Source organism: Canis lupus, chromosome 9 (assembly GCF_048164855.1).
Source record: "Canis lupus baileyi chromosome 9, mCanLup2.hap1, whole genome shotgun sequence".
Lineage (NCBI taxonomy): Eukaryota > Metazoa > Chordata > Mammalia > Carnivora > Canidae > Canis > Canis lupus.
In genome coordinates, this window is record NC_132846.1 from 48627564 (window position 1) to 48639578 (window position 12015).

Sequence of the window (12015 nt, forward strand, 5' to 3'; positions counted from 1 at the left end):
AAGGAAGTGTGATGCTCAGAGGTAGTCACTCTAAAGAAAAGGACAGGGCTGTCTGGTTGGCAGGCTTCTAGGAGACCACTGAGAGATGGCGCTTGCCGGATAGATAGCCCTGCTGAAGCTGCATTCATTGCCTGAATTCAAGAAAAGTCAAGCAAGTCACCGGAAACAGGATAAGGTTAATGCGAAAAGAGAGTAATGGATAGCCAGCTCATCAGAAGACTCTAACTCATTTTCTGTCTCTAGGAGAGAAGCCTTTCCTTTGTGAAGCCCAAGGATGTGGCCGTTCCTTTGCTGAGTATTCTAGCCTGCGGAAACATTTGGTGGTTCACTCAGGTACTAGACCTCTTTCAGTCATTGATTGCAGGGAAGGTAGAGAACCAAAAGGGTGAAAGGGTGGGAGGGGGGGTGGTATAAAGAAATCTAGAAAGAAACAAAGTGTCCAACATAAAGTTTGCTCCTCCTCATGACAGAATCAGAAGTCAAGGCTCTTAATAATTGTATTAAAAGGATTATATAATCAAGGGGGGGGAACCTAATGGCTTTATTTTCAGCAGAGCCATTGATTGAGTTGCTTTCTAATCCAGAGCTTTTCTGAAGAGATCAGCAAATTTATTTGGCATTATGTTGGGTGCTTTATAAGTTACATGGATATGGCCCATGGAGGTTACTCAAGAGCAGAGACTTGCCAAGACAGAATGAACTCAGAGTGGAGAGAGATTCTAGAATGGAATAAAGTAATTGTTCAAATAGTTAGCTATGGGAAGTATAGGGCAGCCAGAACAGGGGGAGTGAAGAGAAGGAACTGGAAATTATTTATGATGAGGACAGCAAAGCAATTCAGTGGGAGCAAGGGAGTTGGAGAGGTGTAATCAATCAGGGATGTGAATTTCAGAGTTGAGTTCTTACCTGATGACAATTTCTAAATAGAAAGTGGCAAACTGTTGTTAACCTGTGGGTTAGATGTAGACTTTCAGGTATGTTTTGCTTGGCTTGTAGAGTATTTTTATTTTATTTTAATTTTATTATATAAAATTATGTCAAACATATGTAAGAGTAGAGAAAATAAGGACATTTTCTTATATAACAACAGTGCTGTTACCATACCTTTCAGAATTAACAATTCCTTGGATTTATCTCATACCCAGTCCATGTTTCGTTTTTTTGCAGTTGTCTCAAAAATGTCTTTTAAAGTGGGTTTGTTTAGATCAGGATCCAATAAGGTTTAATGATTATTTTATTTTATTATTTTTTTAATTTTTATTTATTTATTTATGATAGTCACAGAGAGAGAGAGAGAGAGAGAGAGAGAGAGAGAGAGGGGCAGAGACATAGGCAGAGGGAGAAGCAGGCTCCATGCACCGGGAGCCTGACGTGGGATTCGATCCTGGGTCTCCAGGATCACGCCCTGGGCCAAAGGCAGGCGCTAAACCGCTGCGCCACCCAGGGATCCCTGATTATATTATTTTAATTATTATACTTAGTAAGTCATCTTTAAATCTGTCTATACTCACTTTTTTTTGTGCTGTAAACTTATTGCACAACATAGTTGGATTTTATAAAATGTCCCACATTCTAGATTTGCTGGTTTGCTTCCTTTTATATCATTTAACTTGTTCCCCTAGATTTCCTAAATGAAGGTAAGTCCTAAAAGCTTCAAATGTTCAAAGATTTTGCAAGGATGTTTTATAGATGGTCATATGTGTCTGATTTTGTATCATCAGGAGGGACACAGTGCTTGGCTATTGGAATTCATCAGTGGGTTCAGGTGGTTAACACTGTGATCTTCACATTGTAAAGATCCCTAGCACCTTTTGCTTTATGATTTCATTTCTGAGTGATGCTTGAATAGGTTATTTCATTAGGGTTGTAAAACAGTGGTTTTCTAATTCTTTAATTCTGTTCACATCAGCTGGAATTTTCTGTGTATAATAGGTCTCTTCTCTATCCCCTAGGGCTGTTTGGTAATTTGCACAGGAAAGGGAAGAAAAATGTGTGATCATTTTCTTTTCATTTCATTTAATTATTTTCAAAATAAGAAACCGGTGTTCTTGTTTCTTCTAGTGAATGCATGGGTTTCTATATAGTCACTGTATGTTAATCCATTATAGTTCTCTTTTAACAGCTTTTTTTTTTTAACAGCTTTTTTGATGTCTAATGCATATACCTTAAAAATTCATGCATTGTAAGCATACAAATTAGTGATAGAAAGTATATAGAATTGTACAGTCACTGCCACAATCAAGTTTTAAAACACCTCTCACACCAGAAAGTTCCTTTGTGCCCTCTGGTTGTCCGTTCCTACTCCTGACCCCAGATCCAGGTTACTACTGCTCAGCTCTCTCCAAATAGGGTTTGCCTATTCTGGACAGTTTCTGGCCATTTCACTTAACTTTGGCCACCTCCTAATCCCCTGTAGGCACCTGTTTCTGACCCCAGCTCTAAGTGTGGCTATCCGAGCAGGTGGAAGGCAGATTGAGTTTTGGACTTGAGGACACAGAGGCTTTATATCTCCTCTGTAAAACCTGGCTACAGGTTACTGTGTAGAAGAACTGCCGGATTAAAGGCTGACAACTGTGAGACTGGTGGCAGGATGTGTAATAAGCGGGTATTATGAACCCAGGATTGGAATCCTTGAGAATGGTACATGTTCTGGAGGTCCATGGAAAACTATATCTGGAAATGGAAGGAAATATTCTATGTGGCTGCTATGATCTGCTACCAAAGAGGTTGTGAAGACAGCAGCACAGTGGGTCTCGAAAGGATAGGGGTTGGGAGCAATGAGTGTGCTAAGCTATCCTTGTGAACTCTCCCTGCCTTCCCTGGTGGATGTAGGTTTTGAGGCTAGGGATCTCCAAGGCTGGGTAGAGAATAGGAGAAGGAAAAGCCTCTTCTCATTATCTGAGCTTCTCTGTCCAGGTCTTGAGTCCATTTTCTTGCTTTAGAATGTACCCTGTTTTTTTTGGCTATCCTCTCTTAACCTGCTCTCTGTTTCAGGAGAGAAGCCTCATCAGTGTCAGGTCTGTGGAAAGACCTTCTCTCAGAGTGGGAGTAGGAATGTGCACATGAGAAAGCATCACTTGCAGCTGGGAGCAGCTGGGAGTCAAGAGCAGGAGCAAACTGGTGAGGAGAGAGGGTGGAGTGGAGGGTTCTACCTTCTGGGCTCAAATAGCCAAATAACTGGCCTATCTGGTTATTTGGAAATTTTCAGATTCTGTGCTGGGGAGTGAGACCTGGTCTCATTTGATGGACTGGTGGTTTCCAAATGTAGCCATACAATAAAGTCTGTGAGCTTTTAAAAACATATATTTGTATTGTTTGTCCACCCCTTACCCCCAAATAAAACAAAACAGTAAGTCTGATAAATGAGATTATTTGGGAGTAAGATCCCAGAATCTGTAGTTTTGAAGCTTCCCTAGTGAGTTTGATGGTAACTAGTGCTGATCCATGAACCAGCATTTGAGTATTACTGTGATAAAGATTTCTATAAGACAAAAGTTTAAACATTTTTTTACCTATCAGTCATGATTCCCTTTTTACCTTCACTTAAATTTGGTAACTCATTTTTATTATTGTATTTCCATGTCTAACTTTAATCAGTTATTTCATTCCAAATACTCCTTTCCAAGGATGCATCTGTCCCATTGCCTATATTAATTCTCCACCTGTTGATCACAGGCAAGGATATTTATCTGTGAGGCTCCACTCTTCCCTTCTAGGTTTATTCTTGCTCCCTAAAAGTAGATAGCATCCAAGATACAAATTAACTTCCAGTTCTGAGAGGAAAGGCCAGCTTCCTGTGAAGGAAAACAGGAACCCGGCACAGCCTTGCCTGCTGCATGTCTCTCACATCCTGTTCTCTGTGCAGCTGAGCCACTCATGGGCACTAGTTTGCTTGAAGAGGCCTCAGTAACCAGTAAAAACCTGGTGCCTATGAATTCCCAGCCCAGCCTTGGTGGAGAGTCCTTGAATCTACCAAATACCAATTCTATCCTAGGAGTTGATGATGGTAAGACTTTCAACTCTCCTTTATTTGGGGAAAATGGGCTGCAACTAGGGACTAAGGAATGGGATTGTCTCCAAAATGGAGGTTTTCATTAATTTCATTTCTTGTGAGTAGCTGTGGTATGATTGAGTGGCATTTGTGTTCTTTGTCTCTGGGATGTATAAGTGAATCTGTTAAAAAAAAATATTTTTTATTTTGTTGAACAGATGATGTAACAAAAGAATAAAGAGAAAAAATTTTAAGAAAATTATCCATAATCCTAGCATCCTAGCCCAACTATTTCTATCTTTCCTGTTGCAGTTATGGAAGAACTTAACTTTTAAAACATTTAAACAGAACATAACCAGGTTTTACAGAGGAGATATAAAGCAATTTCTCCATACCTTCAAAAGCCATATCTTCTGGAGAAAAGAAAGGGCTCTCTAGGAAACAGTTGCTCCTCTCTGGTATAGAAATTTCACCCAAGTTACACAGGCCAGGCCCTCTTCTCTGAAAAACTTAACAGGTGAGGTCAGCATGCATTTATTCAGTGCCTACTGTGTGCCTGGCACCATGGGAAAGATAAAAGTAGAAAACAGGGACCTTAAAATGTAGTTGAGAAATCAAAACTTAAATATGGGAAATGACAGAGTGAATAGAAGATAGCATATAAGTAAATGTTAAATTGCACAGTATAGTCTGGAAGACCAGTATATGTTGAAAGCCCCATAAAAGAAACTTTGTAATTTATTAGAGGCCTAAGTAGTTTATGTATAAACTGTCCAGAAGATTTTGACGGTGATCCCACATGAAGTCCCAGATCTTGTGTTTGAGTTACTCGTATCCCACTCGGGCAGTTTTGTGTATCAGTGACCGTGTTTGTGTAACTTCTGTGTGGAGCCTACAAGGCCCCGAGTCTGCTTCCACAACAAGCCTCCTTGCTTTCGTCATGTGATACTAGCAGATAGTTGAAGCATGAGACACAGAAATTGCATGGAACTGCTTTGCCATTCTTAAGGAAGAAAGTCTCAAGGGAGGAAGGGACACCGGTTAGGAACTTTGAAGCCCGATTTAAATTCTTAACTTCTGTACAGTGTGCTGTTTATATCGTTGGTGGCCGCGTTAAGGGTTGGCTGTGCTCCCCTGATTTGCCTGCCCAAGCAGCTTTTGCCCTGTTCCATGCACGGCTAATCCAGCTAACAGTGCTAAAGCCACACTACTCCAAATTGGTATATTGAAAAACGGTCAACTCTTATATATCAAAATTTCTTGCCTTTTCTTCCTATTCCTCTTTTGTAGTACTTTCCAGATTCACTGGTAATGATTATCAGACAGGAATTAATTTGGAAGAAGTATAGGAATATGGGTTTTCCAGGGAACAGTTTTTAGTGTTCTTAATGAGAGACTTGATAATGCAGGTAGGAGTATCTGTGGATTCACTTTTAATTGAAGCATTTCTGCCATTTCAGAGGTGCTTGCTGAAGGATCCCCACGTCCTCTGTCTTCAGTGCCTGATGTGACACATCACTTGGTGGCCATGCAGTCAGGGAGGCAGTCATATGAAGTTTCTGTCTTAACTGCTGTAAATCCACAGGAGGTAAATCTATCTCTTGCCCTTACTTTGTTTCTGTGGAGACTAATGTGGACGGTGATTGGGAATCTAGTTTAGAAGATCTGAAAATTACTCCAATTTCCCTTTCCTGGAAACTTAGACTAGAATATCTTACTTTAAGCTAAGCATGGGTCCAGCTTAACTTAAGCTTGATTGTTAGGGTCTCCTGGATTGGGAGACTGGTCCCTCATCGGCTGGGTCTCAGCTTTAATTTCCTTTATATACATACCTTACTGAATGATATCTGCTCCTACTGTTCTCTGCCTATGACATGAGGATACTGCTTTTATTTTAGAAAGAACATAATATCCTGGACCAAGTGGTCCTTGAGCAAAAAAGATAGTGACAAAATCATTGAAAATAATCATTGTTCATTTTGTTAGGGTCGTATGTCTGGGAGATACCAGGCTGAACCAACTGGGTATATATAGGAATGTGTTCACTTGCTTATGGAATGAGAACCAGCATCTAAATCAGAGAAAGGTTTTAGGTTGACTCTAAGCATTCGCAACTCTACAGTCTTGGCTATAACCTAGAAAACAGAATGAAAGCCAGCTAGGCTTCTAGAATTTTAGGGTATTTTATTGACTTTTTGTCCTGGGAGTAGATAACTTCATGAGCTCTATGCATAAACTTTTGCCAAAACCCATTTATCCCAGATGCCTTTGTATTTTAGGATCTCTTACAGTGCTCTCCCGTCTTCTCCCGTCTTTTCATTATAACCTGAAACCACAAAATCAGCTCTTCCAGGATTCAGATGACTGCATCCTATGTTGAATATTCTGGATTATTCTGTAAGATCCCTGGGGATGCCCAGGATCTCAGGGCTCTGGACATGCATGTTAATGATTCTGCCAGAACCTTTCCTCATATTCATTGTTGTGACCCATTGTCTGAGTCTTGCTTATAGTATATTGAAGGTTTTGTTTTTGCTTTTGGTATCATTGGTTCTTTGCTAAGTCACCTTCTTCTGGCTACTGCTTTGGAACATACCTCACCAATGAAAGCTTCCTTTATTATTTCCTCTCTTTACTTACATATTTTAAAATATTTATTATGAAAGTTTTCCAGGCAGCCCAGGTGGCTCAACGGTTTAGTGCCTCCTTCCACCCAGGGCGTGATCCTGGAGACCCGGGATCGAGTCCCACATCGGGCTCCCGGCGTGGAGCCTGCTTCTCCCTCTGCCTGTGTCTCTGCCTCTCTCTCTCTCTGTCTCTCATGAATAAATGAATAAATCTTAAAAAAAAAAAAAAAAAAGTTTTCCAGCAGTGTAGTGAGAAAGAGTATAGTGTAATGAACTCCTGTACCTATCCCCCAACTTCAACAGTTAACTTTCTGCTCTTCTTAGTTTACCTCTTCCTGCCTTATTTTTTTTTTTTTTAAGATTTTATTTATTTATTCATGAGAGACAGAGAGAGGCAGAGACACAGGCAGAGGGAGAAGCAGGCTCCATGCAGGGAGCCTGACGTGGGACTCGATTCCAGGTCTCCAGGATCAGGCCCTGGACTGAAGGCGGTTCTAAACCCCTGAGCCACCTGGGCTGCCCTTTCCTGCTTACTTCTTGTTGCTGTTCTCTTTTTGCTGGAGTATTTAAAAGCAAATCACAGACATACCATTTCACTTGTAGATATTTCAGCATATACCTGTAACACATTTTTTCATAGCTATTGTATCTTTATCATACCCAACAAAATTAGCAATCATTTATTGATATCCTCGAATACTTATTAGCCTGTGTTCCTTTTTTTTCCTCAAAATGTCTTTTAATGGTTGATTGGTTTATTTGGGGGGGGGTTGATTGGTTTAAATTAGGATTCAAACAAGGCAGGTTCACTGTATTTGGTTAATAATTCTCTTAATTCTCTTTTATCTCTAATAGTCTTCCCCATCCCCTATTCCCCACTGCCGTTTTTTTCAGAATGACTATCTAAGGAACAAGAATTTCCCAGGTTCTAGTTTTGGCTGATTGATTCCTTTTTTTTTTTTTTTTTTTTAATCTATTTATTCATGAGAGAGACACACAGAGAAAGGCAGAGACACAGACAGAGGGAAAAGCAGGCTCCATGCAGGGAGCCTGATGTGGGACTCGATCTCGGGACCCCAGGATCACGCCCTGGGCTGAAGGTGGCGCTAAACCGCTGAGCCACCCAGGGATCCCTGATTCCTTTTTTTGTTTAATATATTTCTCTATCCACAGATTTCCTAAAAACTGGTAGTTAGGAGCTTAGAGTCATCTTTATGTTTTTTTGCCTTGGCAAGAATATTCTTTTTTTTTTTTTTTTTCTTAAGGATTTTATTTATTTATTCATGAGAGAGAGAGAGGCAGAGACACAGGCAGAGGGAGAAGCAGTCTCCATGCAGGGAGCCTGACTTGGGACTCGATCCTGGGTCTCCAGGATCACTTCCTGGACCGAAGGTGGCTCTAAACCCCTGAGCCACCTGGGCTGCCCTTGGCAAGAGTATTTTTTAGGTATACTCTTGCTTTCTGTTAACAGCTCACAGCAGACATGATGTTTAGTTATACCTCTCTTACTGAGCTTAATGATTGACCAGTGGGTTACATAAAATTTTGGCAAACATTACTGATCATGGTCTAGATCAAATTTTTTTTATTAAAGCTTGCAAAATGGTGATATCCTAATTCCTTTTCTTTCTGCTTTTATGAACTGTGATTCTTCTTTAAAACAAAACAAAACAACTTTCTTTCATCAACTATTGGATTACTCTGAAACAGTCCAGAAAAATCATCTCCTTTTTTACCTAGTGGAAATTATTATCCTGACATAACCAATCCACAACACTCAACCTTTTCCTTTTTATATTTGAAACCTTGGAGCTTTTTTTTTCCTGTGCTGCTAAATACCTTTCTTTATTGAGTGAAGCATTTCAGATTTCCTCAAATAAATGCCATGTAGTTAACAGATACTACATCCCTAATGTGTGCAAGGCCCTCTGTTGGGTACTAAACAGTAATAAACAAAGTACAGTCTTTGCTTCAAAGAGCCTACAGTCAGACTTTGGACCTCTGCCTTTTACAGCTGTGCAAAATGGTCCCCTGGAGTTGTGCCTTACAGAGAGAATGGAAAGGGTGACAGGTCAATAAACTGGCAATTTTTATACAGTGTAGTAAATGCTAGTCGTGGGGGAAGTCAGGGAATAAGTTTGAGAGTTTAAGTTGAGACCTGAGGGATGAGTGGCAATTATCTTGATGGATATGTGGGAGGGATTAGAAGAAAATAACAAGCATAAAAGTAGCAATGTATACAAGGGCAGAAGGTGAGGGAGCAGGGAACCACCATGGAACCACAGAATGTTGAGTAGAATAAGTTGGAATGTGAAATGGAAAGTGAGAGCAGGAAAGAAAAGCTGGTTTCTCTCTTGAAGGGCCTTCAAGGACATGATCGTATCCTGGGGGCAGGCAGTAGGGAGCCATGCATGGTTTAAGTTGCCTAACGACATGGTTAGATTTGTATGTGCGAAAAGTCCAGTAATGGCACATTTGTTCCCCTTGGACCTACGCATGTGGGTCTTGGAATTGGCTTCAGAGTGTCCTTGTTTGGGTGATGCTTACTCACAGGCTCAGACACACATGATACCGCTGACCACCTATAAAAAACAAAAGAAAACTCGACCTTCATCCCAGGAGGACACTAAGGGCATAAGCACCCAGTTTCATGATGGGAGCTCCAGACACTTAATAGAAAAATATTAACAACACAAAGGGGCAAGTGGTGTCAGTAGTGTAGCTGAAAATCTTAGACGATCACTTCTCCCTCATGGGTCGTCACATATTTACAAACACCTCTGAGCCTCACTTCTGTGTTTCCTTCACTATTAACTGTTATTTTCCTCTTATCACAGGCATTCCCACTACTCATCCCTCCTTTTCTTTATCACGGCAGGCCTACCACATCCTCTGATATCTTCATTTTTAAACCTACAAGCCCCTTAAGACTCCAGGTTTAGTCCTTTTCCTCATCTAAGCTCCTGGTTCTAACTGACCTTTCAATGACTGAGGAATGTTGATTCCTTAGGGATTCACAGATAGAAGGATGTTTGTAATCCTTAAACCAACACATATCCATTTCAAATTCTGTTTTTGGAGATAATCACACATTGTAGATCAAACCTGTAAGAATCTACTGGTGCACTTCTACTTGGGCTCCTGTAAATATGCTCTAAAATAAACTTACAAAGAATATCAGATAATAACCAAACACATATCAGAAATTATCATGGGAGGGGCTCCTGGCTGGCTTAGTCAGTAGAGTATGGGACTCTGATCTCGGGGTGGTAAGTTCAAGCCCCATGTTAGGCATGGATATTACTTAATAAATAAATGACTCACACTTAAAAAAAGACTATCCTCTTAAAAAATGAAAAGAAATTATCGTGGGAAATATATCAAAACTACATCTTATTCAGATGGTTCAGATTGGACAGTTTTTGTCTTCCCCTCAGTGTTACCCAGTCTCCTGCACAACAGACCAAGGACTCATCGTGTAGGGCCAGCTGGTAGCCCAGGGCTTTTGGACCTCTGCTGGCTAAAAGACATCCCAAGTGGGGGTCTGTAGTCACATTAAGCTCACATTGTTGAACTCAGGAACCAGTAGAAATGAGTGCCAGCTAGCCCTGAAGATACCAGAATTTGTCCTCAAAAAGAGGAAAGCAAATTGCAAAATTCTTGAAGATTTCTCATGAAATGCCATTGCTAAATTTGAATGCAAACATCTGAATCTTGATCTATATTAAAAAGACACCATTCTTGCATCCCCACCACAGCATCAGTTGAAATTTATGGTTTCTTTAAATTTCTTTATATTCCATATTATTAAGTTCCATATAAATTACCTTCATCCAAATTGAGATCACCACATAAATCTATTTTCAGCCTAAGACTTTATCTGGTTATATTTTACTAAGCCATTTTTTTTAATCCTGAACTTCACTGTTATTCCCATCTCATTCTCATAATAAAATGGAACCCGAGTTCATCAGTTATTATAGAACTGCCTTTCAACAGAAGTTGAGTGTGGAGTAGAAAGTCCACTTTTTCAGCTGCTACCCTCTCGGAGTCTCAAGCTTATCTCCCCTCATCATAGGAAAGGCATCCTTTTAAGCCCTGGGAATCCCTGGATTCCCTATAAGTGGCTTCTAGCCCTCATGCAGAACTCACTGGAAATAGCTGCCCACTCTTCTACTTGAGCATCCTACCTGTATTTGGACTAACACTGACTGACGTAAGGTTTTTGCTTCCACCATTTCTGATGTATCTGTAAGTTCTAGATGCCTCCGTCATTGGCTGGTGAGTACCTGACAAGACAATAATTTGGCTTATGGACTCAGGATATTTTATTGCCATAGTGAAAATGCCAGCATTATGAAGTGGCCAGAATGTTGTCCCAAGGCCAGGATATGAAAGAGATACATCTGTTTACGTGTCTTCTGCTTTGGAATTAGATCTACTTGACTCACCCCTGCTGTGCCTTCCCCATTCCCGCTCATAAACCTTTTCCTTTGTATGAATTATTTTTCCTGTTATTCAGTGGCAGCCTACTGCAGACTTGGTTTTAATCTTTTACAGTTACTAAACCAAGGAGAATTAACTGAAAGACGGACATGAGCATGGGTACCACCACCTGGAAGAGCAGCTCTATCTGATCCTGGAGTGCACATAGTGGGAACAAGACGCTTATGGCTCGTAATCTGCCAGAACCAAAATGAATCTGTGAAGGACAGGACCCCACTTTTGCCTCTGTTCATCTTCTCTGACACAGAAGATGAATGTAGGAGAGCTTCTCTTCAAACTACATCTGATCCAGACAAGGAAGAAAGCAGTGAATGTGGGCTGGGTAACTGTACCTACCTCTCTTCCCACTACAAAATTTTGGGATGGACTTCTCCCAAAAGGGAATTTGATTACGTGTTGGCTGAAATTTCTTCAGTGTGACTGTTGAGAAGGGATTTTCATTTGAAGAATTTGCATCCCAGACTCAGCTGGCTTTTCACCAGGATGAACTAAATCCTGCCACCAACCATAAAACTTCACCAAGAAGTTGAGCTTTCAAGATGCCTTGTTGCTTTGGAGAAGGGAGTGATGTCAATTCTATTGTGGCATTTTCCCTTTAGCAACCTGAGTAAGAGACTCTCTGCCACTGGGCTGCAAAAAAAATAAATTACTTGAATCCCTACTTGGCCCGGGCTGAGGTACTATCTTGTCATATCCACCTCTACTTGGTCATTTTGCTTTGTTTATGGAATATACAGTAGCATGTTAAAAGGATTTTGTTTTTTTGAAAGTTAAATATCACATGATTCAGACCTTCAGTTGTTTTCCCTTTAAATAAACAAGACAGCCCAGTCAGTTCTTTGACTCCTTGTTTTGGACAAAATTTGTTTTCTTAAAGAGGAGAGTAATAGT

At 40.4% G+C, this 12015-nt stretch overlaps 1 protein-coding gene across 6 annotated transcripts in view; it reads left to right on the forward strand.

The window, feature by feature from the left end:
• The window catches only part of ZNF410 (zinc finger protein 410), a 41174-nt gene extending 29216 nt beyond the window's left edge, over positions 1 to 11958 (forward strand). For 4 of the 6 annotated variants that reach the window (XM_072839296.1, XM_072839292.1, XM_072839293.1 and 1 more), the window contains 5 exons: positions 244 to 333; positions 2995 to 3120; positions 3866 to 4006; positions 5452 to 5579; positions 11179 to 11958. In XM_072839296.1, the coding sequence (XP_072695397.1) occupies positions 244 to 333; positions 2995 to 3120; positions 3866 to 4006; positions 5452 to 5579; positions 11179 to 11217 (524 nt within the window). In that variant the 3' untranslated portion in view covers positions 11218 to 11958. Of the gene's footprint in view, positions 1 to 243; positions 334 to 2994; positions 3121 to 3865; positions 4007 to 4303; positions 4509 to 5451; positions 5580 to 11178 lie in introns of those variants that run through there. The other 2 variants (XR_012036896.1, XM_072839295.1) reach the window with 2 other exon arrangements.
• The last annotated feature ends 57 nt before the right edge of the window (positions 11959 to 12015 follow it).